This window comes from Brassica napus, chromosome C7 (assembly GCF_020379485.1).
Source record: "Brassica napus cultivar Da-Ae chromosome C7, Da-Ae, whole genome shotgun sequence".
In the NCBI taxonomy this organism is placed as follows: Eukaryota; Viridiplantae; Streptophyta; class Magnoliopsida; order Brassicales; family Brassicaceae; genus Brassica; species Brassica napus.
Genome location: NC_063450.1, coordinates 22,078,200 through 22,105,609, shown reverse-complemented (window position 1 = coordinate 22,105,609; position 27,410 = coordinate 22,078,200). Strand labels below are relative to the sequence as shown.

Below are 27,410 nucleotides of genomic sequence, written 5' to 3'. Positions count from 1 at the left end.
GACGACAAGTATCTAATCTTCTTCTCTCACAGGTTTCTAATGATTCCTGAATCTTTGACTATAAGCAGAGTGGTGGTACCTTCTAAACTTATACTTTCCTGCATAGTGGCACTCTATGGTCAAAAGTCTTAACTGCCAGTTGATAAGGCTCCGCATTAACATATTTTAGGCAGCGCCTATGACAAAGTAAAACCTCTAGAGGACATAGACTAGATAAAAGTTTTCTGCCGTCTATCTGAAAATTAGTGAGTGGTGTTTACCATTAAGTTTACCAAGTATAGTAATGCTAGCATCTTTATCACTATGTATACGACGCACTTCCGAATCATCTGATGGCACCCTGTCATAAAACTCAAGTGCATATGCTACTGCTATATTTTTTCCACTCAGCCATACTGCCATAGAGGTTTAAGCTTTCGTTGAAAATTGCTTTTTACACTACCTGAATTAGTCCAATATATTTGGTGCATCATTTCATGTCTTATTGTTCACGCTGTTTCTAATATATCTCCCTTAAGCCATACTTTACATGTCTTGAAAAACTTATTTGACAGGCCATTTTGGGAGGGAAAGTTGTGGTGTCAACACCATCAGGTAAGAGAGAGATAGAAGTAAGATTCCTCCCCAGTGAAATCTATAATATACTTTGTGTATGGATCTCTACAATTTTGGTATTAACAACTTGCAACTGAGTTCCAAGTTTGTTTTATCCTCACTGAGAGGGATGGTTTAGATCTCAAGCCTTTGGAGATACTAGAGGTGACTTTTTATTGTTGCAGATACCAGAGTGAGCTCAGCCTGGCCAACTTCTTGTTTTAAGAGGCAAAGGTGCATTTAACTATGATCAGTTTGTTTGATACTGTTTAAGATCAGGACTACCTAAACAATGATATTTTGTAGATCATGGAGATCAGCATGTGATATTTCGTGTTAACACTCTTTATACGTATAGATTTCTTATACTTTGGAGTTCAAGCTGATTATGTTATGCTAAATTTCTGCTTTTGTCAAGAACAGACAAGACACTTATGGTTGCTCTAAAAGTAGAGGCTTTTCAAATAATTTCGCTGGGAGTTTGTTTTGTTTCTTTTGCTGCATGTTACTTGGTGTCTGACATTAGTTCTTTCTCCTCTTGGTCTTATTCTAAAAGTTAATGTTGATTTGCTCAGATTCTGATGTGTGGTGGTATGTGGATGTTTTTGAGTTCTCTTATTGGGCTGTTGTTTGTGGGATTTCTTGCATATTATGATGCTGCGTATTATTTTTTCTGTATTTTCTAGTGAACTAAGCGAACGTCAGCGTGCTATACTGAAAGAGTTAATAAAGGAAAAAAATCAACACTGAATTGAATTAGTTCTGCTGAAGGAAACTGGTGAGTACATACATTTTGTATCTACTTTGTGTTTATTATAACGTAGAGGAATGATTTAGCTTAAGAATGATCATTATATGTTATTGATGGATTTTCTAGGCCTTGCTAGAAAGAATAAACAGGAAAGAAGTATATGTAGATAAATAGGTCATCTTATAAAGCATTTATATATTGGTACAGACAGGCTTGTTTTTGATGTATTCAAGTTTCAATCAAATAACTAGAATCTCTAGGGGAAGGCAGTCTGAGTGAAAGATATGCGGTTTGACAAAGCTAAAATATTTGGGTGTGGTTGTCTTAAGATTTTTCCTTTGCATTGTGTTTCAACCGAGTGTTATCTCTTCTTACTGGTGATAATGGAGAATCATACAAATGAACAAAACAGGCTTTACCAGAAGCTCTACTAGTTGAACTTACAGGTGGGACTGGTCCTCGAATTACGCGATATCTCCACAATGGTGATGTGGCATTATTGTTGAACAAGTTAATGAGATGAAACCTCCATCAAGAGAGATGAAAGCTAAAAGCAACCAGCAAAAGACAACACAAGACTAACTTTGCATCTTTTCTGTCACAAATTCATTTGAGTAGTATAAAAGGTAAAAAAAGCTTCTTAGAGTTGTGTGTTTGGCATATAGTTCCAAGCTGTTTAATATCCTCTAATCTAATAACAGTATAACAGGGATGAAATGAAGTAATAAAACCTTTATGATGTCCTTCTAAGCTCATGTGTTTTAAGTTTTAACACTCAGTACTTCTCGTTCTTCTAGGCAAAGAATTCAGTTGTGCCTCCTCTTGTATTCTTTTATCCTTGTCGGCTTTGATCTCACCATAAAAATAAGAGACAAAACCCCAAAGGGACAGAGCAAGAGAAAGACCCTTCTCTTTTTGGAACTTCTCATGGTAGAAAATAACAGCTAAAACCTCTGTGATGGGCAAAAGTACTGATATCATTATACCAGAGACAAGAGAAGATGCGCAGAAGATCAAACCAATGGCTCCTAAGAAGAACCCTTGCCATATTATGGCTGAAAGTACAGCCACCACATAGAACATTGCCTCTCCAAGCTTGAACTCTCTTGCTTCGTTTGGTAAGGCCTGCAAATAATTAAAAAAAAAAGGACTCAGGACATGCATGAGTCAAAAAACATCTGATCTGTTTCAAAGAGTAACATACCTTGAAATCACCAGCGATGAGCATGCCAATGAGGCTGACTAAAGAAGCAAGGAAACACAAAATCATCTGAACCTCAAGCACAAGCGTATAGCTCATGGGTTGCTTAGCTTTCTGGTAAGCAAGTTCCACTAACGGCAATAGAAATGCATACATAACAGCGGCTGCTACAGTCACCAAGAACCCAACCATGTACTGCTTGTGAGTCTCGTGAACCGGCTTATCAGTTTCCGTATGCATTCCCAATACAGCAGCTCCAACAGTCAACAACACAACAGCATTGATGGTAAATGGAGTAAACTTATGGCTGACCATGAAATACGAGAAGATAGCTATGAAAGCTAACTGTGAAGCAATGATGAGAGCAGCTGTTGAAACCGGGAGATAAGCTATGCCATATGCGTATAAGTAGTTATCAAACCCTGAGAGGATCCCTATCAGAATCGCAGCCATAAGGAGACGTGGTTTAATGAGAAAGAACCGTGTATTCTCGCCTTCATTGCTGTTGCTTCTGCGCCGGTTAAGGTAAGAGAAGAAAAGAGGAATGAATATGATCGGAAAGCCAGCGGTTTCAAGAAAAGTGGAGAACCAAATCCTGTGGCCACCATTGTTGAAGTAGAGACGCATGATCAGAGGACCTCCACAGTTTCCTATGGCCAGAATGATGCAGTTTATGATCACAAGAGCCCTCGCCATTCTTGTCTCCTCGATTGAATTTTCAAAACGAGATAGATGGTTTTTGGTTTTTGTGAGCAATGAAACTTTAGGGTTGGTGTTGTAGGAGTTACGTTAGTTATAAAACAAACAAACAGAAGCTACTTACTGTCTTTTCTCTCAAAATGATTATGTTATGATCTTTGTTTCTTAGATTTGTATGATCTTTGTTTTTTTTCTGTTTGACCTAGCGATGATTTTTCCTGTTTTATCTCCACAAATCTTGTTATCAGTTATATTATGTATCAAATAAAAAACGTTGTAATTAGTTAGTCAAAGAAAAAAACGTTGTAATTATCTCGTGGAGCAGTTACTATTCATACTAATTAATATCATGATTTTATCTACATATTTTTACAACTTGAAATAAGTCTCTCTTTCCTAATATAGTGGAAGAACATTAATAAAATGAGAATATTCGTTCTATAATTGGAAGATTTATCTTTGATTTCTTAGCTTTTTGACATTAATGCAGATCCTTTGATTTAGATACAAGCTGACTGATATTAAAAGTCTGAAAAGTTAATCTTTGTATATAGATGTGTAGAGATTTTTGAACGTTTATTCAATTTGTTTTAATGATATGTATGACTTTCCCTACCTTAGAATTATATCTTTGTCATCACTTCTTAGACCATTTACAATGAAAATGTTGAATAAAAAATTTGTAGTTGAATCATAATGAACTTGTTGTACAATGAAATTTGATGATATGAGTTATTTAGTGTTGAAAACATTCAACATTTCAAGAAGGATGAAGTGAAGACCACCGATATCATATGTCTGTTTCTAAAGATTTTTGAATACTGAAATTGTCGTGGACAGTCTTATTATATATTAATTGTTTTTTCTATCAAAAATTTTTACATTTACACCTTTTTAACATTGATTTTGTATTACGAAAAATATTAAATACAACTCATGTTCTAAAACGCGAGCGCCTAGCCGCGTAGGCGGCCGCCTAGTCGTTAGCCGGAGCTAAGTCGTGGCGTGTAGGTGCAATTCGGTGGCTCTACGTGGTTGTCCGATCAATTCCCGCATTATCCGCATAAATGTGTTACGCGCCCGCCTAATTCAACTCGCTAATGATAAGCCCAATAACTTCATAATTGTCCATTAGCAAAGTTAAAAATTTCCCATTAAACCTACTACGTAAAGAAACCAGCAAGATCCATTAGCTTAGTTTAGGTTGTGGAGCGTGTAGAATAAAGACTAGCAATCTTTTTACTTTTGTTTTTGGTATGTTCTCAAGATCAAGACTTGTTTATCCCATGAATTGCATTTTTTCTGTAATTTTGAATCAGATGTATACTTAGAAAATTATGGTTATCTATAAATGTCATATAAACATGTCTATGAACTTTTATATTTATGTTTGTTAACTGAACACATTCTAAATATATTAAATTGTATTAAAAATTAGGCCCCGCGTACGCTCCGATTTTTCAGTAACTCGCTAGGCCCATAGTGACCGTCCGACTAGCGTCTAGCGTAGTTCCGAACAGGGCATACAACCGATAAATATATATGCCTTATGATAATTTATGTCTAATGGTTCTATAAGTATATCACACTGAACAATACTTGCAACATACGCCACTTTATAAAAATTTATACGATTTTGCCAGTACCGGCCCTAGAAAGAAACGAAGGAAACACAGCTTCCGGCCTTCTTAAAAATAAATAATATATCGGCTTTTAATTTTTGCAAAGTTCTCATTAGTTCAACCAGAAAAACGTGTGTACTGTGTAAAATTCTGATCATGGGTTCGAAGTACGCAACTTCACTCTTTTCTTTATTTTCTTATAATTATTTTGGTCCAGTTTTTTTAAAGCTTCCGGCCCAAATTGTTTTACAAATTCCAGGACCGAGCCTGCTGCTAATTATATGCCAAAGTCTACCTTTACACTTACCGAAATAATAAGATGAACACTATCACACATAATTAGAAAAGTAAACAACAGCAACAACAGAAACACTAACTGGAAGAGGAGGCAATTCTGTCTCCGGAGGCTGAGGTTTATCGAGAACTTGCTTGCCGGATTTATACTCGTCGTAGGAAGTAAGAAACAAATCCCCATATAGAGAGAAAGAGAGAGATACCTTTCTCCGCCTGAAACTTCTCTCAGAAACAAAGGACAGATTGGACTTCCGTCACCCGAAGAAGAACACTGATGAGAACACCAGAAGCTAGAGACGACGCACAGAATGCAACCCTCATGGCTCCTAAGAAGAATCCCTGCCATACTATCCCTGTGAGGCTTTGATCATAATCAACTTGTAGTAAAACGTGATCCTCATATCAACGTGTAGTAAAACACTGGTTCTAGACCATCTTTTAACTAGTCTACTTTGAAGTTCGAATCCACACTTGCTATTCTTCGTGACAAACAAGGATTAAACTATCATTCCATCGACCATAATCAAACTAGTGGTGTTAGTTCACAATAAGCGAAATCAAAAGTGACTTATTCAAATCAACGATGAGTCTAAGTGAGATAACATTCCACGACTCCAGAGTTGATGTGAATTCTAAGCTTACTTTATTTCAGACTTGAAACAAATATCGGTACTGATTTTGACTCTCTGTATGTACTCTGTAGCGTGTGTCGCATGTATTTCATGTGCACATGATATATAACAGACTGTTCACCCAAACAAACAGGTCATTACTTGATACCGTAGCGTGGATGATATAGTTATGGCCCAAACAAACAGTTAGTTTCTATTTAAAGCAGAAACCTATGATCATGGCCAAGTAAAGAGAAATTCATTTCAGATTTATGATATGGTTATGGAGTGAATTAGGCCAAAATCATAAAAAAAGTTACTAATTAAGTAACTATCCATAAGACAAATTGTGTGGAACTTAATATTCAACCAAACAAATTGAAATGACAAAACAGTCTTTCTGGCTCTTAGGAAACATTTAGAGTAGGTCTAATAACGTAGGTTAAAAAAATAAAAAGACTTCGTAAAAATGATAGAGAAATTCATTTCAGATTTATGATATGGTTATGGAGTGAATTAGGCCAAAATCATAAAAGAAGTTACTAATTAAGTAACTATCCATAAGATAAATTGTGTGGAACTTAATATTCAACCAAACAAATTGAAATGACAAAACAGTCCTTCGGGCTCTTAGGAAACATTTAGAGTAGGCCTAATAACGTAGGTTAAAAAAATAAAAAGACTTCGTAAAGATGATCCCCCCCCCCCCAAAGGTATGTGAGGGTGGCTAGGCAAAAATTGGCAAATGAAAATACTTAATAATTCTGATATAAGGGGCTGCATGGAAAGGAAATCGCAGCAAAAGATCTTTGTTGCATGCAAAAAGATTGTATGGGAGAGAGAGACAGAAAGTTCATGTCGGAATTTGTCCATAAAAGGAAGCCAATCAGCGAGCTCTCGCCATAAACACTCACATAAACTACATACAAGAAGTTAACGTACTTATTTCCATGGTAAAAATTGCAGAAGATTGTATGGGGGGAGAGAGACAAAAATCTATGATGAAACCCATGGTGAAAGTTGCCGAAGATTTTTTCACAACAATAAAAGAAGAAGACGAGTTATTTACTGTTTCGCCATTCATTAAACTAGTTTCTTTAGGGATGCAAACACGTGAAATGATAGATTTAAATAGTTTGTCTTCCACCTGACTATGCTATGTTATTGAATTAAACACTAGAACTAATTCGATATAGTATTTACATTAGATGTGATGGATTAACTAATTGTTAAGCAATATTATATATATTAATAGTCTAACAATGAATTTAAAAGACTAACCTAAAAGATAAATTAATATAAATTATTAGATATGTTATTCAATATGTTAGCTGTATAACAATAAATCTCAATGGTTAATTTGAAAATACATGAAAAATAGTTATAACCATATTAAAACCTTTGGAATTTTTTATATCAAATAGGACAGAATAGTTAATTGTTATACAGTATTATATATATTTTAGCTAGCTAACAATAAATTTAAATGACTAAAATAAAAGATAAATTGTTACAAATAATAAATATATTGGATACATAAATTGTTATATTTTATTAGATATGTTAGCCGATTGAAATATTTAGATTAAAATGTAACTTTTGGTATTATGTTTATCGCGTCAATAATATTGTTTACAAGTCAACTAATATCCAAACACAGATCAAAGATCCGCATTTTTCCATTGTTTACAGGCTAATTTGATCGTATATGAACTTTTTAACACATCTAAACTTTACATTATCCGACTAAGTTAATTTAATATCCAACACACAAATACAAATTAGCATTATCCACATTATTCATTAGCAATAAAGTTAAGTAACACCAAAAACAAGAAAAAAAAAGTAAGAAGAAGAAAGCCATGTTTCTCTTTCATCACTCTCTCTTTGTTCTAATCTTCATCAACTTCCTAATCATCATGTAAAAAAATAGAAGAAAGAGGAACAAAAGATTCATCGATGACTTAACTTTACAGTAAAAACAATTAAACTTTGGAAAAAATAATTTATTGATTATACCAAATCAACGATTTGAATCTAGTCTTCTTCTATCACCGGTCCATGTTCCGTAAGATGATGATTTCTTTGGACAATTGTCAACTCTTCACCATGAGGCTTAATCTTCCAAAGGTTTTAGCTGCTCGCATGTTTGGAGTTTCCGGAGCTGGATCTTTGGCAGACGAACAACAGATGAGAACAGCTACGGAAATTACATTAATTTCTTTGTTATGTAAAAATCAGACAGAATGTTCTTTTTGTGGTGATTTAGAAAGAGATAAAGAAAGACGTGGAGAAAGTACAAACAACTTGAATTAAACTTGGGTTTTGAAATTATGAATACATCTCTCTCGAATTGCAAGTGGGTTTGGAAGAGAAGAGAGAGAATGATGCAAAATGAATTCAAAATAAAATAAAATAAAAAACGAGAGAGGAAGCAAAAGAGAAGAATAGATGTTTAGATGTGTTTTCAATTTAATTTAAGCAATAGAGATATCATGGTCATTGCACCTCGAAAAAATAGCGGGGAACATTTAAAATCTGTATCTACTTAAATACTAGATAATGTTCGTGTTTTTTTTTTTTCTCAACTTCAACTTTCATTCACCAATTCGTGGTAACGAGATTACAATCTTACAAGATTTTCACCCCCATTTTTCACCACTACGAGAACAATCCACTACTCGGAATGAACCGTCTCTTAAACCCTAAATTAGACTACACGATGTGAAAACAGTGTCAAGCAAACGGACAATGAAACTTAAACTGACTTATAATATAGAGAACAAGCAATTGATCTTCCAATAATCCGAGTTCAGTTCGATATCAATCGCCTCAACACCTAAAAGGCGCATTTCAGCCTCAGTTCATACCCGTACTCTTCCACTGCCTTGATCCTTAGCCAAAAACCGGACAGTTACATCCAGACTGAAAGACGGACCTTGACGCGCGGTTAGCATGACCGGTGCCTCGTATCACAGCTTCAGAAGGTGCAAAACTCATACCACCGGGATGACCTCAGACCAAACACCGGTGCAGGGAAGTAGAGCTTCGCCACGCTTCCCGACCAAAACCAGACCTCCGGTTGACTACTCCATCAGCTTGTATCTTGGAGCGTGATGTCCCTGAGGACCAGGGTACAATCCTTCATCCACCGCACTGTAAAAATCTTCTCCTTCTGTCTCACCTCCACGCTAGAAAGTAGATCCGAGCTAGAGAAGTTGTCAGACCGGTACACGCACCGTCGTCATGAAGCTCTCGTTGAAGATCTGAAAAAAGTGAAAACCATATCTGACAAGTTCTTTGATCCTAAACGCCGACTCATCTCTCCTCAGTCTCATGGTAGCCTCACCGCCTCTCAAAAGGACGCTGGGAATCGTCACCGTCGAGCAAAACCGCGTCTCCGCTAAAGCTCGAACTGGTTCAGAGAAGCAAGTATATCGGCTAAGATTGATTGAGGAGGAGAAGAGCAAAAGGAAAAAAAGAAAGGAGAGGGAGATTCGCCTCCGGCACCACCGCAAGGGCAGGCCGGAGCTAGGGTTTCAGGTTGAAGGAGGCGGCTTCTGAGTTCACGGGAAAGAGAGAACGACCTTTTTCGCTATTATTTTTATTTATTTGTGCTTTTTAGATAATGTTCGTGTTTATATAGTGCAAATACTCTATAGTTATGGCCCATAAAGAAATAAAATTTAATTCCAATGAATTGATGACATAGTGACTGGTATGAATGCAGGGAAAGAGAGACCATATTTTCGTGTAGTACAACTGATAATTGAGGATAGGCACATGACAATAAATTTATAATTTGATATTTTGTCAAAAAAAAATTGAATATAAATTTTAAATTGAGTTATTATCATTGCAGGTCACTTTACGTCTTTTTATAACACTCAAGATCACTTTGTGCTACCAAGGTACTTTTTGGTGGTTGAAGACTCCTTTGTCCCTACAAAAAGTGAAACCAGAATGGATATTTTAATCAAATGACATTATATTTTGGTTAGATTGGTTAGAATGTTTGACCAACTAAGAGAAAGACAAACTAAATAATAACTAGTAGGACCTACTTCTTTCTCTCTTCTTTTCTTTCTCTTTCTTCTCTCGTGCTTCATCTTTTTATTGATACAATTACTTTTATAAATCTGCATTTTAATCATAGATTTTTTTTATTTTATTTTCCTTCAATTATTTGGTTGAGTAATATTTGTCACATATTTTGTCGAGGGAAATGATGAAGCTCGTCCCACTACGACGGCGATTTTGTGAAGATCTTGTTCTACAAAGATGGTGATTCTGCGATGAACACAACTTTTTTGTAGTGGAGATGATGAGATGTATACGGTGGTTTCATGTGTAGCTGGTACAGAGCGAGAAGATGCACTGGTCGCTCTGGTGAGGATAAGAGAGAGTGAGGATGGAGAGGAGAGTGGTGTGTCAGATCCGATCGCTCTGGTGAGGATAAGAGAGAGTGAGGATGGAGAAGAGAGTGGTGTGTCAGATCTTGAGGACCCAAGACGCCGATGTAGCTCCACCGTCAATGTAACTCTGGCGCCGAGTCAATCTCCGTCTCAGCCGCAGATGAACCAGGCGATGTGAATCATGTGGGGTTGGAAAGTTTGTAAAGGAACTTACTTTTACATAATTTACATGTACACAAAAAATTTAATTGATGTGTACACATGTACCACCAAACAATGACCCCATATACATTTATAAATCTAATATACAAAATATCCAAATGAGCACCTTACCATGATACAGTGACCACCTTCACACGACTACTCCGACATTTGCATAGCTAGTACGCACATTTACTTCTTTTTTTGGTCTAGTACACACATTTACTTGTTTCAAAAGTGTACAAAAAAATTTGTATCCACATGTACATAATTTTGACGGGATCCACGTGTACATGCTAAGAGTGATCAATATGCACTTCTTCCAATATGTACATCTTCTGTATAAAATCAAACTACACTATTTCTTTTAAACACTATATTGCAATCGTGTGCACATATTCACATGTAAGAACATTAGTAAATTTAAACTAGCATGACCATCTAACTTTAAGAGTAAAGTAATCTAATATAATCTCTAATGATAGCCATTTTGCACTAACCAGTTTTTTCATTGATAAAAAGACATATCAGCTTCTTGATTGAAAAATCACAACTATGTCATATTAAATACAAAATGTTATACCTAACGTATTCTTTAGCTACGAGGCAAACAACTTTTAAATAGTGTCATTTCTCAAATTTAAAAGTCAACGTACCAACCATAAAGGCCTTTTGTAACTATTGAGCAACCTCAAATCGCAGTGGCTCTTAGTGCTTTCTCGTACCATTAAATCAACATGAATATAATTTTGTAATTCAAAGAAATGAAGACTTCTGCCTCCTGTCCATGAACAAACAACCATCTCTATCCTCATAACAAGACCATCCAAAAACAATCCATAAAAAACCCAGGAAACAATGAACTCAATGTACTCTTTCTGATAACCAACCTTATTTAATAAATTATTAATTAATTTGTAGCATTATTGATTATTTGGTTCCCATAAAGATATTTTTAAATATTTTATAACGTGAGTGTATGGCTGGTCTAAGTGAATTGGTTTTTTCATGTTTAAATATGGTTGGTGTACACAATATAAGCGTCTATGTGGATAACTTGGTTCTTGTACACCTTTTGTAATGTCCACATGGATACTTTAAATTTTCTATTTTTTAGTGTCCATAATGGTTGCTCAAAAAAAAGTAGTGTCCATATACACAATATGAATGTCCTTGTGGATACCCTTGTTCATGTACACCTTTGTAATGTCCGCATGGTGAGTTTTTAGAGAAAGTCCAATAATAAATTCATTGTGTTCAGGTTTCATATCAGAGATACCTCACTCTGTCAATTAGGACAAATTCTACAGAAACCGAAAAATTATAAAATCTGATGACATCCTTATTGTATTGTTCACACGATAAAGTTGTGCTGCAGTATACATGTACAATAATTAACAGTAAAATCCAATATTCTTGAGCTGCAGGAGAAGAGAAATTCATCCCAAGTAAAGCACCAATGTCCAGTTTATGTATCTCTCTTAGCTTACAGAGGTAACAGCTTAGACACAATATTCTTCCTGTCGTGGGAGTTGCTAGAGGAAGAGGAGCCATAACCACAGTTTCCTTCTGGCTCAAAAACGATACCATGATTAGTCAGGACATGAGGGAGAGCCCAACAAATCCCAATATGGTAAGTGAAGATGTATTTTGTTCCTGACCAAATCATTTGGTCTCTGCAAACACATGAATAAGACTATTAATCATCAAGCAGTTACCAAGTGACAATATCTTAACAATTCTAGAAAAACAAAACCAAATATAAACTTTAGCAACTTATCAGCTACAATAACAACAGATGTAGTCCCGTAACTAACTTCTTACCAAATTCCTTTTGACTAAGTTTCCGAACCACACACTCATCTAACAAGTCACAATTTTCAACAGAGCCAAACAAAAAAGCAAATGCTTCTGATCCAGAAAGTGTTGTTCTTGAAAATTCCCGAGAAAAAGACTTGCTGCTGCATTTAGTACTCTTTGGTGGAGAACACAAGGAGAGAAGATTCAAGCAAATCTAAACATTGCATCCTAACACAGATTGAAATGAGTCTGCAATTATTGTAACAATAATAATTTATTGGTCTCATCATCATGAGAGTCATGAACAAATTTCTCTTACAGGTTCCTCACCAAATTCACCATCATATGTCTTCTCTGAGCTTTGCCGTCTCAACTCGCACCGGGAATGAACTGGGAGCGAACCGACCCAAGACAGTGAAGCTATCTGACGAGATTATTCTCACCTTCATCTTCTCCTCGCATCTGTTAGAAACACATGGGGAATGGTTTTCACTGGAGACGACGAGATTCCCCGGTTATCAGCGATTTCGTTTCCAATTTTAGATTTATGCAAGCTCGAAATTATTCTCTGCAATTAAGCTCTCTCACACACAGGTTAAAACTTTCTCAATTTGATATCTAGAATGTAAGATATGAGAGAGGAGAGAGGAGAGAGGAGAGAGGAGAGAGGTAGAAGAAGGTTTTTGACGCAAGAGGGCCGAAGGTTTTCACTGCAGAAAAGATTTGATAAATATTTGAAGAAAAAAGAAAAGAAATCTATGAAAAAGAGTGGGTTAAATCTGAACCATTGGATCACAGTAATAGATCAATGGTTGTGGTAACATCTCGCCTAAAATCAACTAGAAACAAACCAAGTTAGTGAATACAGGGCTTGGTCAGAAAAAGCGTGTTAGGAGAACAAAGTTACCTACATTGTAATAAAAAACTAGAAAAGTGACTCATAGTGTAAATCTTTCTTTTAAATTTTGCCAAAAAAACGAGAAAATGATTTGCTACTCACTTAAAATGCATGTCAAACTTTTTATCTCAAGGATTAACAAAAAGTTACATCCAAAATTTAAAAACAATAACCAAATTAATGTATTTTTAGTTTTAAAATGTTATGTCCAAATCTATTAACCATTCAATCTATTAAAAATAAAAAAAATTAGTTAAGTGAAAGTTATATTTTTAAATACAAGAAATTTGAAAAATGAAAAATTTAATATTTTTTTTCAAAATCTAAATATCCGAACCCGATCCGAAATAACTGAATCCGAACTAAAATACCCGAACCTGACCCAAAGTTCAAAAATACCCAAACGGGTTCTACACCTCTATACCGAAATACCCGATCCGAACCCGAACGGGTACCCGAACGCCCACCCCTAGCTCCAATGGTAGGTTCTTAAAATAAAAATTATTAAAGAAAATTTAATGAAACATAAAATTTATTTATTAAATAAAACATATTAAAAGATAAAATTTTAAACATAGATTAAAAAAACATTAAAACAAAGATTAGTGAAAAAAAATGAGAATAATTTAAAAGAAACATTTGCGCTCAGTTGTTGTCTTCATCACGACCAAATTTACGCCAGAGATGTTCAACCAAATCAGCTTTCAGTTGTTGATGAATTTGTCTATCACGAATTCTAGTTCGAACACCCATCATATTGGCGATATTTGTCGGGATATCTGTAGAATACGTAAGATCCACATGTGAACTTCCGTTGTCTTCCCCTTGTTGGAACTCTAAAACATCATATTGAGTGTATCAATCTCGTTCGTCTTCTACTATCATATTATGGAGTATGATACATGCTCTCATAATCTTCTCAATTTTGAATTTATCCCAAAAAAGTGATGGATTTTTAACGATGGCAAAGCGAGCTTGTAAGACTCCAAAAGCACGCTCGACATCTTTTCGGACAGCTTCTTGATGCTGAGCAAATAAAGCCGCTTTCGGCCCTTGTGGTATTGGAATAGATTGGATAAAAGTTGCCCATTTCGGATAAATACCATCAGTGAGATAGTAAGCCAAATGATACTCTCTTCCATTGACAGAAAAAGTGACTTGCGGAGCTTGACCATTTATTATATCATCAAAAACAAGTGAGCGATCAAGAACATTGATATCATTTAAGGTACCTGGAGGTCCAAAAAACGCATGCCACATCCATAGATCATACGAAGCAACCGCCTCTAAAACGATTGTGGATTTTCCCGAACCATGTGAATATTGACCTTTCCATGCGGTAGGACAATTCTTCCACTCCCAATGCATACAGTCGATGCTTCCTATCATCCAGAGAAACCCACGATGCTCTCCAATATCAAGTAGCCTTTGAAGATCAGCCGGTGTTGGTCTTCTTAGGTACTCATCGCCGAATAAATATATTATTTCTTCCACAAAATTTTCCAGACATGACCGAGTAGTAGTTTCTCTCTACTTGCAGCTTCATACGACCCACAAAACTTGTTGACAAGGTCGTTGATCTTCTGCCATCTTTGCTTACAATGACTAGCCTCTCTCTGTTCACAAGCTGCCACCTTGAGACTTGCCGCAAAGTAGGCAGCTATTCTTTTCCAGAAAGCACCAGCTCTTTGCTCATTCCCAACAACAGGGTCTTTACTTGTGTTTAACCAGGCGCTGATGAGGACAACATCATCAATAGGCGTCCACTTCCTCCTTTGAATACGCTCTGCAGGAGTGTCTTGACTTGGAATTGAAACTTTCGTGGGTTGAGTGAAAAATAGAGGGACTTGTGAGGAACATGGCTCGACACTGTCTTGAACATAACCAAAGACAGTGTGTTTCTGCTGGCTTTGAAGAAGGTCAACAAAGTTTGATGTCGGAGTATATGAATTGGAATCCATATCCGAATGTGTCAAGAGAGAAAGAAAAGAACTCGGTTTTTGATAGAAGGAAGAGAAGAAGAATGTGTTTTTGATAGAGTTAATACAAGAAGAATGTGTTTTATAGAAGAGAAGAATGAAAGGAGCATTGATCAAGGCATTCACAACACTCAACCAATTGGAGTTGACATCTAGCTAACACATCGACTTCTATCAAACATTTTTCAACTATTTATTACCTATCTTAACTTCAATCTAACACTAACCAATTCATTAATTACCGTGTCTTCAATTCACACCAGGACCACATTCAATTCATTTCACAACCCAAACGAAATCACACAAGAATCACAATCTATTCACATAAGAATCAATACACAGAAGTAACCAACTTCAATTCACACAAGAACTTCCATCTATTCATTCCAGGACACAATCGAATTCAATACACACAAGAATCACAATCTATGTAATTTCAGAACATAATCACAATCTATTCATTTCAGAACACAATCCAATCACAATCACATTTCAACACTTTCAGTCTATCTAACAGATCAAAGATATACGGTTTACCTGTTTTGCAATTGGAACTTCTCGCTAGGTGTAGTCCTCTGCTTAGACCTTCCAAGCATGTCTCCTGATCCCTACATCTCAACGCACAAAGGAAAAAACAGAATCGATATTAAACATGAGACATAAACAAACACATGACACAGAATCATGAGACATAGCTTTACCTTTGATTCCGCCGAATCATCAACACTCGCCGTTTTGATTCCGCCGAGGAGAGCCACGGAGAGAGACGTCTCTGCTTTTCTTCGTCGACGAACCGTCGAGGAGAGCCACCGCGAGATCAAAAGGCACTTGAGGTGGAGTCGTCGAGGAGCCGTCGATCAGAGCCACCGCGAGATCAAAAGCGCAGAGGCGGAGTCGTCGAGGAGAGCCACCGCGAGATTAAACGCGCCGAGGCGGAGTCGTCGAGGAGAGCTAGAGAGACGCGGAGCCGTCGAGGAGAGCTAGAGAGACGCGGAGCCGTCGAGGAGAGCCACCGAGAGATCAAAACCACACATGCAGAGTCGTCGATGAGCCGTCGAGGATCGCCACCGAGATATCAAAAGCGGAGAAGCAGAGTCGTCGAGGAGAGATAGAGAGACGCAGACCCGTGGAGGAGAGCAAGAGTGACGAAGAGTCCACCGACGGAGACGCCGAGGAGAGCCATCCGATCGAAACACATGCAGAGTCGCCAAGGAAAGCTCGAGAGACAAGGCGTCGTGGAAGAGAGGGAGAGAGACGAGACGACATCTGATTCTTTCTCGAGAAAGAAAGAGAAGAACGCGCAAAAGGGCACGTGTCCACAAGACCCGACTCTTAATGGCCCCTAATAAAAAGCGCTTCTTCACATTAATGTTAATTTTCTTTTTTTTTAAAACTTAATAAAACTAAAAACCCCACTTAAGACACTCCGTTAATTATGGTCTAAGACTCCCTTTAAATACTCTTAAAGACCTACAAGTTCCATCTCGTAGTGAAAAAATTACTCTTTCAAAATCCATCAATTCAACGTGTAAAAACTGGCTGTTCAATATTCTCTGAAATATTCGTCTGGTAGAAGATCATTACGTTCCACTTTTTTTATAGTTTCAGCCAAAGTCTGTGTATATATATACATTAAAAAATGATTTTGAATCCTTAAGAATCAATAGAGAAACAAAACAAAACAAAACAAAAAAGAACATACTGTGTGTGGTAAATTTTGAACGTGTAATTGGTGATGAGAGTGACCATATAGAATAACCAACCTCTGTGCAAGGGACTGACTCTTTCAGTCTTAAGCTGAATCTGGTAATCTTACAGGCAAATTAGCTTTCCTGTGACCCCTTGCACCGGACCGTCTGTCTCTTCCCCGCCTCCTAGGCGGCGATGTCCTACCCGCTCTTCCACTCGAGACTTTTCTAGGTAAATCGCTGCTGATTAAAACTGGTGTAGGCAGTGACGGCGGTGGGGGAGAAAAACTAGGCACTGGAGGCTTTTGCCTTGCGAATCTCTCTTGTTCTGCTCGATGATATCTCTGCATTAGATTGTTTGATAAAGTCAGGGTTCTCTTTACTATTTTTTGCTTAGGCTAAGTCAACATGAAAAGAAGAAACTCACCTGAATTACAAAATTGCGTCTCTCGCAGTCAAGGAACATGCTTACTGTCCAGTTTGTTTTTGCAGCAATCTTGTCTCTTACTGTTGAGAAACTGATTTGATCTCTAGAAGTGAATCGGTCTACTTCGTTGAACCAAAGACAAGTGAATAGGTTGCTAATGGGAACATGCTCTCTTAATATGACACAGCCCTCCGGAACGTCTGCATAAGCGGGACAATATAGTTTGTGTATAAAACATCGGTTTGATCCTGTAAAATGGATTTTGGAAAGAGCGAGGCAAAAGAGACATACCGCTTGTGATTGGGAACTTAGCAACAGAATAAGGGGTTAGCCCTTCATTCTTGTAGAAATCCACTTGAAAGTCGATGGAGGCATTATCATATTTACCAGCAGCTTTATTTGCCTCAGCCTCCACAAAGACATCAAATCTTCTATAATGTTTTGAGATCGCAAACGTAGCATTTTTCCTCCATAAGAACCTGATGAAAAGAGAGGTCATTCATATTGCTGCGGTCCACCAAGCCTAAGGTCTTTAAATAAAAGCATGAACTTATTTGAAACAGTTGAACATTTTTAAGTTACTGGAACATTAAGCACAAAGAGCTAGCTGCTTCAAGACAACTTATCTGAGATAGAGGTGTATCTAGCAGATTCTTACCATAAGCTTTGACTAATATGACTAGAGGAATGTTTATTAGTCAGTAACTGCAGGAAGCAGCATAGCCAACCACAATTCAAGTGGTCCCACTATGGGAACACTAAATACAGCAAATCACTAGAGATATCCTGAGATTAATCTTAAAAGACTAACTATGATAGGCTTTACCTTTCAAGAATTTGATATGGATCGACGACAAGCTCAAGTTTTCCGTCAATCCATAAAGAATAGCGAGCATTTGGAAACATCCTATGAACAAGAAGCTTTGGCACCTACAAAGAGAACAACGAGGTATCAGCATATAAGGGGACTTTATAATGTTTCCTTTTTCTAGTAAACCACTTCAAGCCTAGTAAAGCAAGAAGGCTGCTGCTACAGCAGAGTGAATACAATACATTTGGTGAAAGATTGTAAACAAAAGGGGGAATATCCAGCATGTCACTAAACTCATGTTTTAATTTCGCTAACTGAATGCATAATTTCGTCATAGGAAAGAGAAGAGAGGTGCATCTACCTTTCCATTGCGCCTTCCATCGGAATAAGGGAGATTATGAACAACAACAACTCTCCATATCCCTACTTTCTTGGTGTCGTTAAGGCCTCGTTCTCTCTTCAAAATTGATTCAGTTTCTTCATCAACAAACATGTAGAAGCAAACTGTTTCCTCCGAGTATTTACTGATATTTTGTGGGGCTTTTACATCATCAAAAGCATCTGAAAAGAGAAAGAATCTTCATCAGAAACACATAAAAATTGGCAGCACGACTAGAACGATTATTTACAAAATAAGATAAGTATCACGTGAAGCACTACCAAATACAGCTGAAGCAACAACTACCCCACGGCACTGCTTCATTTCAAGAAGATCAGCCTCATTCATGTCAAAACCTGTATTTCGACCAGGTTGTGGCCCTTTGACAAACCTGATGGAAAAAAAATACCAAGATGAGATTATAAAAACAGACGAGGGGAATTAAAAAAGACCACAAAGATACTTACCCACAATGTACATTCATAGTTTCTTTAATGTCAAAAGAATCATTCCTATGTTTCAAAGTAGGATAACCACCAAAATCAGACCCTCCAAACTCTGTGTCTCTGTTTAGAGGTTCTTCATATATGTACGTTAAGTTTTTAAGAACAGGGGAAAAAGACGGGGCACTTGGCATCAAGGCAATAGCTTCTTCTACTGGAAGGTAACACACCGGGCATGCTGAAATCAAAACCAAGCAGAACAAACCAAAACACAGCTTTACAAAAACGTCTCTACGACGGCATATCTCCAATCTTTTCAGCATCATCACAACAGCAATCTTGTAGTAATCTCAGAGAAAAAGATTAAAAAAAAAAAAGAGCTGGAAAGTGGCCAGAAATCAAATCTTACGGCGAGGTCCAGTTCTTTTTCTGTCGGCAGGTGGGGGAGGCAAGGTGAAAGTGTGACAAGGATGTCCTTGAGGAAGCGTATAGCCAAGAAAATGCATAGGAGGAGGAGGAGGAGGAGGGGAAAATACAACATTAAAAGAAATATTGCGAATGTTGATGTTTTGCTCTTCATTAAACATGCTGGAATGATTTACAACTGAACTGCCATTGAAATGCAGACTCGGAGGAACTTGAACTTCCTGGCCATCTTCACCTGAACACAAATCCAAAAAGGACGCTCACAACAATTCCAAGTAGAATATTCACAACTACTTCAAATATTAGATTTCCAGCTCAAATTAATTGAATAGATTACAATATCTCGGCATTATGATCTAGCTTTGAAGTAGTAGATTCCTTAAGTAAAATCTAGCTCCAACCACCCTTCTCAATCTTAGCATTACGATCATCACTCTACACAGCAACGACTCCTCAATTCTAAGCCTAAACGAATCAAAGTAAGAATCATTACGATCTGACGGTTACCTTTGCCGACGAAGAGGACGCGAAGGAAGACGACGGCGGAGATTAAGAAGAGGAGCAACATGCCAACCTTCTTACGACCAGCGAATTTGCAGATCCAGTGTACGACACCTTCCCTCTCCTTGTGCATCTTAGACGGTTTGGTACGTATCGTAGTAGTCGCAGTCTGGATAGGCAAAACGACGCCGTTGAGTCCCGTCTTGTCCAAGGAACCATAGCTACTGGATCGAACGCCCAATCCAGTCATCGCTCTCCTCCTCAAATCATTCCATCAATTCGAATGTTTCAGATTCAAGAGAGCTCAAGCTTGCTCAAGTTCACCTAAATTGCGATCTGATCTACAAAATTCAGCTCAAACGGAATCGAATCTGCACCGTCGTCTCAATGAATGGAGCTATGAAGGGAAACACGGATCAAGAGGAAGCGAGAGAATCTAGGGTTTGTGAATTGGGGGTTTTTATTTCACACGAATTTTCGAAAACTGGGGAAATCTCTCTGAAGCAACACACCAAGGCCACCAAAAGTCACTCTTCCATACACACACACAAATAATAATTATGCTGTCAAAATTGACGAAGAACTAAATACTCTCCCTTTAATGAAATTCATTATTCCGCGTTAACAAAACCAAAAAAAAATAGAAGCAATTTGATACTTTTAATTATGTCTATGTGTAGTTAATATCTAATTAATTCCTACTTTTATTTTGTTTGTGAAAAAATATTATTTTAAAAATTTTAGTGTATATTTTATTGGTTAACAATAAATCGATACTCAAGTATTTAATGATATAATGAATTTTGCAATCGCTGTTGGTTTTAAGTCATAAAATAATTAAATTTATACATTTATGATTCAGTATAAAAATTTTAATGTGTGAAAATTCCGTAAAATTATTTTTTGATTAATGTAATAAGATAATAAGCCATGTTATTAACCCAAAATTTAAAACATTGTCAGAACAAAAATATGAAGATAATTTGTAAAAAAAAAAGGTAAGATTGTCTGAATGTGAATGAAAAAATTGTTAGTTTTTGGTAAATTTATAACTCAGTGAAAATATTTATGCGATGATTAGTGATGTGTCCATTTTAATAATTACAAATCTACCAAAATTAAAGCACGTTGATTTTATTTTCTTACTTACAATATACGTGCGAAATCTGATTTATTAAAAAGGAAATCTTATTTCTTAAAAGAAACTTTTAATCTCTGTCTTTCTGTGAGGTTTAATTAATCATAACTATTATTATTGTCCAAACACTAATGTAAGCATCATTACTGAGTTTGTGACAACTAAGATTTTAGAATAAATGAAAACATTTATTTAATCCTTACCTAGCCGCCATCCATGAATCCTGTCATTATTACTCTCCTCTGTCGCACTTAATTACAACATTCGTTGAATTAGTTTTTTTTTCTTTCTGCTTCAATGCATCTTCTTTTTTTTCCAATAATCCTTTCGTTTCCGTTTTATCACATGTATACTCTTTGTAGTATTGATAAAAAGGCAAATTCTTTAGACATCACAAAAAATATATAATAAAAATAAAATATAAAGAGGAAAATCTCCAAAATAATAGTAATTAAAAAATAAGATGACTAAATTACTCCAAATATTAAACCCACTCTACTAAAGCTTAAATCCTAATCACTTTTCAAAAATTAGGTAATATTTTCTTGAAAAAAATTATATTTGTACGCTATTTTAGGAATTAATACATTTTCTAGTGCTATCTAAAGATATTTTTCTTTATGATACACAAGATATGAGCCCGTTGCGTTGCAACGGGTTTTGTTTGATATTTTAATTTAATAAAAATCATAAAATAATAAATCATTTTATTATTGTATTATGATTGTTTTTTGCATATGTTGTTTGTGATTTATTTTATAATTAAAACTTATTTTCACACATAAGTTCAAGTTAATATTTGTATTTTATAATCATGGTGCATAGATGAGTTATTATAAACATTATACTAAAGATTAGAGAAAATACTATACATAAATATTTAAACTGAACACAATCGAAAATAAAAAATGAAAAGTAAAAAGAAATAAAAGTTAAATACACCAATCGAATCAATGAAAATATTATACATGTTATTATGTACTAATTTAATGTTTTATTAAATAAGTTTATAAAATTTCATTTTGCAAGGATTTTTTTTAAAAAAGGAAACATTCTATTTAATAAATCTTCTTTTTATTTACAATTAAAAAAATACTATTTTACTATTTTGGTTTAAGATTTTAGAAAAGGTAAATTACTATCATATAACCTATTACAATTGTCTTCTCTTTAGAATTTTAGAAAAAATATATTGCTATCAAATAATTATTTTTAGTTATCAATAAATATTTTTAAAATTTCTATTTTTATAATTCGTATCAATACTAATTTTACAATTCTTTTGTTAATTAACTAATTTTTAGTATCATGTTAATCATCAAACACTCTCTTAAAAATATTATCAAATAAAATTTTACAATTCTCTTTTGGTAAGGACTTAAAAATATTATACAAATTTCTTTTGTATAGGATTTTCTTAATAATAAAAAAAAGAAAACAACTATCAAATATTCTTTTACAGTTTTGTAGGATTTTAGAAAAAGAAATTAATATTACATAATCTTTTACAATTATATTTTGTCTAGGATTTAAAAAATAAAATTTCTATTAAATAACTATTAATATTAACTATTTTTAAAAATAGCAATTTTCAAAATTCGTTTTTTCAATATCATTAATATTTTACCTTTTTTCTTTTTAATTGAATAATTGTTATTATCATGTTTATCATTAAGCTTTTGAAGTAAAAATTACTATTAAATAAAAATTTACAATTTTCTCTTGTCACGATTTTTTTTTAAAAAAGAAAAATTCTTAATTGGTTAAGATTAGAAAAGAATTTTATTTTGGAAATCTCTTTTATTTAAGATTTTAGGAAAATAAGAAGTTATTTTTACATAATGAAAGTTTTTAGAAATCATATCAGGTGAAATATTTGAAGTTAATTTTGGTTTATATTTTTGGGGGATTTACCAAATATGACCCACCAAGAATCATAAGATTCAATGGCTATATGAACCATAAAAAATTTAGAATCAAAATGTTGATTTTTTTGGATGAATCTGGAGAGAAAGTGAAAGAGATATTGTTTTTAGTTCATAAGAATTGAGAAGGAAAGAGTGTAAATCAATTTTTAGATGCATTAAGAGCTTCAAATTGGTTGTTCATGGTGGTTGGTGTACTGATGACAATGACATTATTGTGAATACTTGAAGAAATTGGGAGTGATAGATTAAAATATGCATTTTCGAAAAAAAAGAAAAAAAATGATGGTATTTTCGTGAATAATCTGAACTTTGGGGATGAAAGAGGCAAGTCAAAGTTCCAAAAAAAAACATGGGTTAGTTTTGTGTTTAACTTCAAGTTTTGAGTCATATTTGCAAAAACCCCTATGTTTTTTAACACAAAATTATTTAAAAAGAAAATTAGTTAATTATAAGAAAAATAAGATTACTTTTACGTTTTTATTTTATTTAGACTTTTAAAAATGAAATTAATTATTTTATTTCTTTTAGATTTTTATACAACTATTTTATTTTTAATAGAAAAAATCGGTTTAATTATTTATATATTTTGTGTTATACATACAAACACATATTTATCATATTCACACATGCTCATCTACGACAATAACATCAAAATTAAAAGTTATGCTAGCATCATAAATTGTAATAAGGATGATAAAAAGTTGATTTGTACCAAGAAATTAAAAGAAAATACTCAGGTAATACTTTTCATGTAAATACTATTGTGTTTTGTAAAAATAATATGTGGAAGCATAAACCTAAATATAGATGTGAAATATTTGTAGCTATTTTTTGTCATAATTTTTTAACATACAGTTATCTATTAAAAAAATAAAGTTATTTACTTAAAAGAAAATAATAAGAGTACTTTTACAACTTTCTTTTAATTATGATTTTTTAAAAAGTAATATTATTTATTTAAAAGTTAGTTTTTTTTCATGTTTCTATTGAATAATTTATTGTACTTGTAGGATTTTGCAATTTTTTTTTGTTTAACATTTGTTTCTTAAAAGTTAATGTTTATCTTTTATAATTCTCTATCTTTAGTATCTTTTAAAATAAAAATTATAATTAAATATAATAATAAAATAATATCTTTAGTATCTTTTAAAATAAAAATTATAATTAAAAATAATAATAACAATAATATCTTTTGTATCTATCATATTTATAATTAATTTTTAAGAAAAATTGTTTTTATTATTTTAGTATATATATTTTTGATTATAATATAGTTTAACACATATCACATTTTTAAATATATAACTACCATGTGTCACAATCATGCTAATTAGCAATTTTGAAGAGTTAAGCTCAATATAATCTTTTATAATTATATTTTCATTAAAATTTTAGAAAAGAAAAATTACATTAAATAAGTTTTTTCAAATCTATTTTTTAGGATTATGAAAAAGGAATATTTCTAAAAAACAATACTACTAAATATTTTTTTTAAATCGTTTTACTATTAAATAATTTTTAAAAGTAAAATTTTCAAAATTTGTTTTTATTATCTTATTAGATATATTTTTAATCATTATATATTTAAACACATGTCACAATATTAGAAGAAAAATTATTATCAAATAATCTTTTGCAATTATCTTTTGATTATGATTTTTAAAAAGGAAAATTACTATTAAATAATATATATAATAAGATTTTTAATAAAATTTGTTTTGTTAATATCTTAGTATATATATATTTAATTATGAGATAGATTAACACATGTCACAATCTTAAATATATAATTGCTATGTGTCGTGATCATGTTAATTAGCAACTTTGAAAAACCAAGCTTTATATAATAAGATTGTTAATTTTATCATAAGAGACAACAGCTATATCATAAGAGATAGTTTGATGGACTGATCCCGTGCCTGTCGGAATTTAGATAAAACTTGTTTAACCAAGCAAAAGTCAACTAACCGAATGCATGCACCGGTTTGATGATGACATTTAGCATTATCGCTTGTTATAGGCCTCCATTTTATGAGAGAGGATTGAGCCGACCGCTACGCAAACAGAAGGGTCACAGCCAAAGTAATGCTACCATGTAGACTGGGGCTATCCACAGTTGGATTCCGCTTACCGGTTCAAGTAAACGCACTCAGAAACATACCTAAAGTGATAGAACTTTGTCACCAGAAGTTTTGATAATGATGTTTTTTTTTCTTAAAGGCTTCTCATAGATTTCATATTCTGACTTTTAGTTCATGATCACGTTCTTGTTTTTGTTCTTTTTGGGTGAAGTGAACTAAATTTCTCAAGCATACGAATATCGAGGTATTTAGTTTGTCATGTAACCTTGCTTTTTCTTAAATATGTATTCTTAATAAACTGTATGTATCAACTATATCGTTAACTAGCAATAAACAGGGTTGAGTTAGCACCTCATTAGATTAGCTGCGTCATTGCAACCTCTAGAAAGGCTTTTGTTTCGTCAGACATTTTGAAATGGAAACTATAATTTTTTAGATGCTAAGATCATCATGACATGACCACTTTCTTTCTAATAACTGGAATCAAACAGAAAAAGAACACCTATTCGGATTAGATTTTTTAAACATATAAAACTTGACTCGAATAAAAACATTAAACCATAACTGATTTGTTTGACAATATTTGAAATAATATATAATATATTTTAATCCGTCCTTTCAAAAGGCGAAAATATCTTTTACAAAGTTTTAGTTTAAGCAATAATTTTTTCCATTTATGTTTATATATGTAGATCAATTTATTTTTTTGCTAATAATTACATTTATTAGTTTTATTTGAGGTAAATTTTTGGATTTAAAAAATATAGTAAATTTATTTTGTTGAATTTTATAACATACATTATAATATTCACTTGTTAGAAATTAATCCAACGATTATTGAATAAAACAATATTTTATTTAAGTATTCAAAAATGTAACTATTATTTGTTGTGACCGTTACAAACTCGTTTTAAAACAGTATAATTTTTTGGTTTATTGACCAAAATTTAATGGGAAAATTACATGTTTACCACTTTCATCATACTATTTTTCATTTTTACCACCACTAAAGGTACATTTTCAAAAATACATTCTTCATTAAGTGGTAAAAGACTCTTATACTCTTGTTCTTTATATATATAATAAATAAATATTTAAATAAATGAAAATCTAAAAAAATAAAATAAAAAAATAATTTTTTTAATTTTTTTTCGAATTATACAATTTCGAAATTCAAACCCTAAACCCTAAAACTCAACTCTAAACCCTAAACCATCAATCCTAAACCCTACTTTTTTTTGAAATAAGAACCCTAAACCCTAAACCATCAATCCTAAACCCTATTTTTTTTTTGAAATACGAACCCTAAACCCTGAAACATCAACTCTAAACCCTAAACCTCAAAACCTCAACTCTAAACCCTAAACCCTAAACCCTAAACCTTCAACTCTACACCCAAAAACATCAACTCTAAACCCTAAACCCTAAACTTCAACTCTAAACCCTAAATCATCAACACTAAACCCTAAACTGTCAACACTAAACCCTAAACCCTAAACCCTAAAAAATAAACTCTAAACCCTAAACCCTAAAAAATTAGCCATAAACCCTAAAACATCAACTTTAAACCCTAAACCTTCAACTCTAAACCCTAAACTCTAAACCCTAAATCCTAAACCCTAAAACCCTAGAGTTGATGTTTTAGGGTTTAGATTTGAAGGTTTAGGGTTTTAGGGTTTAGGGTCTACGTTTAGGGTTTAGAGTTGATGTTTTAGGGTTTAGATTTGAAGGTTTAGGGTTTTAGGGTTTAGGGTTTACGTTTAGGGTTTAGAGTTGATGTTTTAGGGTTTAGATTTGAAGGTTTAGGGTTTTAGGGTTTAGGGTTCGAATTTCAGAAAAATATAGAGTTTAGGGTTTAGGGTTTAGATTTGAAGGTTTAAAGTTTAGAGTTTAGAGTTGATGTTTCGGGGTTTAGGGTTTAGAGTTGATGTTTCATGGTTTAGGGTTTAGAGTTGATGATTTAAGGTTTAAAGTTGATGTTTTAAGTTTAGATTTAGGGTTTACGGTTTACGTTTAGGGTTTAGAGTTGATGATTTAGGGTTTAGATTTGAAGGTTTAGGGTTTAGGGTTTAGAGTTGATGTTTAGGGGTTTAGGATTTAGAGTTGATGTTTCGTGGTTTACGGTTTAGAGTTGATGATTTAAGGTTTAAAGTTGATGTTTTAAGTTTAGATTTAGGGTTTAGGGTTTACGTTTGGGGTTTAGAGTTGATATTTTAGGGTTTAGATTTGAAGGTTTAGAGTTGATGTTTCGGGGTTTAGGGTCTAGAGTTGATGTCTCGTGGTTTAAGGTTTAGAGTTGATGATTTAGGGTTTAAAGTTGATGTTTTAAGTTTAGATTAGTTAACCATATGTTTTTTTTGTCAAAATTAATCGAAAGGTTATAAATGTATTTTACCCTTCATTAAAGATGAGAGTAAAAGTGGTTACTGTAAACATGAAAAGTGGTAATTTGAAAATGGTATTTTTGGCAATTTCCCAAATTTAATTAATATTAACTTTTAATATTTTTAGTAGTGATTTTGA

At 33.8% G+C, this 27,410-nt stretch overlaps 3 protein-coding genes across 3 annotated transcripts; all 3 read right to left on the bottom strand.

Moving 5' to 3' along the window:
• Positions 1-1,552: 1,552 nt before the first annotated feature.
• On the bottom strand, positions 1,553-10,486 carry LOC106370473 (purine permease 3). The gene is made up of 2 exons (XM_013810478.3): positions 2,550-10,486; positions 1,553-2,470 (listed from the first exon to the last, which is right to left on the bottom strand). The coding sequence occupies exons 1-2, from the start codon at positions 3,240-3,242 to the stop codon at positions 2,114-2,116; spliced, it is 1,050 nt and encodes a 349-aa protein (XP_013665932.2). The 5' UTR covers positions 3,243-10,486; the 3' UTR covers positions 1,553-2,113.
• Positions 10,487-11,690: 1,204 nt separating this feature from the next.
• BNAC07G10610D (probable hexosyltransferase MUCI70) lies at positions 11,691-20,330 on the bottom strand. Its single transcript, XM_013836775.3, has 11 exons — positions 19,747-20,330; positions 19,223-19,474; positions 18,838-19,051; positions 18,652-18,761; positions 18,353-18,552; positions 18,007-18,110; positions 17,472-17,659; positions 17,181-17,380; positions 15,767-17,097; positions 15,603-15,673; positions 11,691-12,064 (listed from the first exon to the last, which is right to left on the bottom strand). Exons 1-9 carry the CDS (start codon positions 19,988-19,990, stop codon positions 16,858-16,860), a joined length of 1,752 nt encoding a protein of 583 aa, XP_013692229.1. The 5' UTR covers positions 19,991-20,330; the 3' UTR covers positions 11,691-12,064; positions 15,603-15,673; positions 15,767-16,857.
• LOC125590490 (glutathione S-transferase T3-like) lies at positions 14,568-15,047 on the bottom strand. Its single transcript, XM_048764073.1, has one exon. It carries the CDS (start codon positions 15,045-15,047, stop codon positions 14,568-14,570), a length of 480 nt encoding a protein of 159 aa, XP_048620030.1.
• Positions 20,331-27,410: the final 7,080 nt, after the last annotated feature.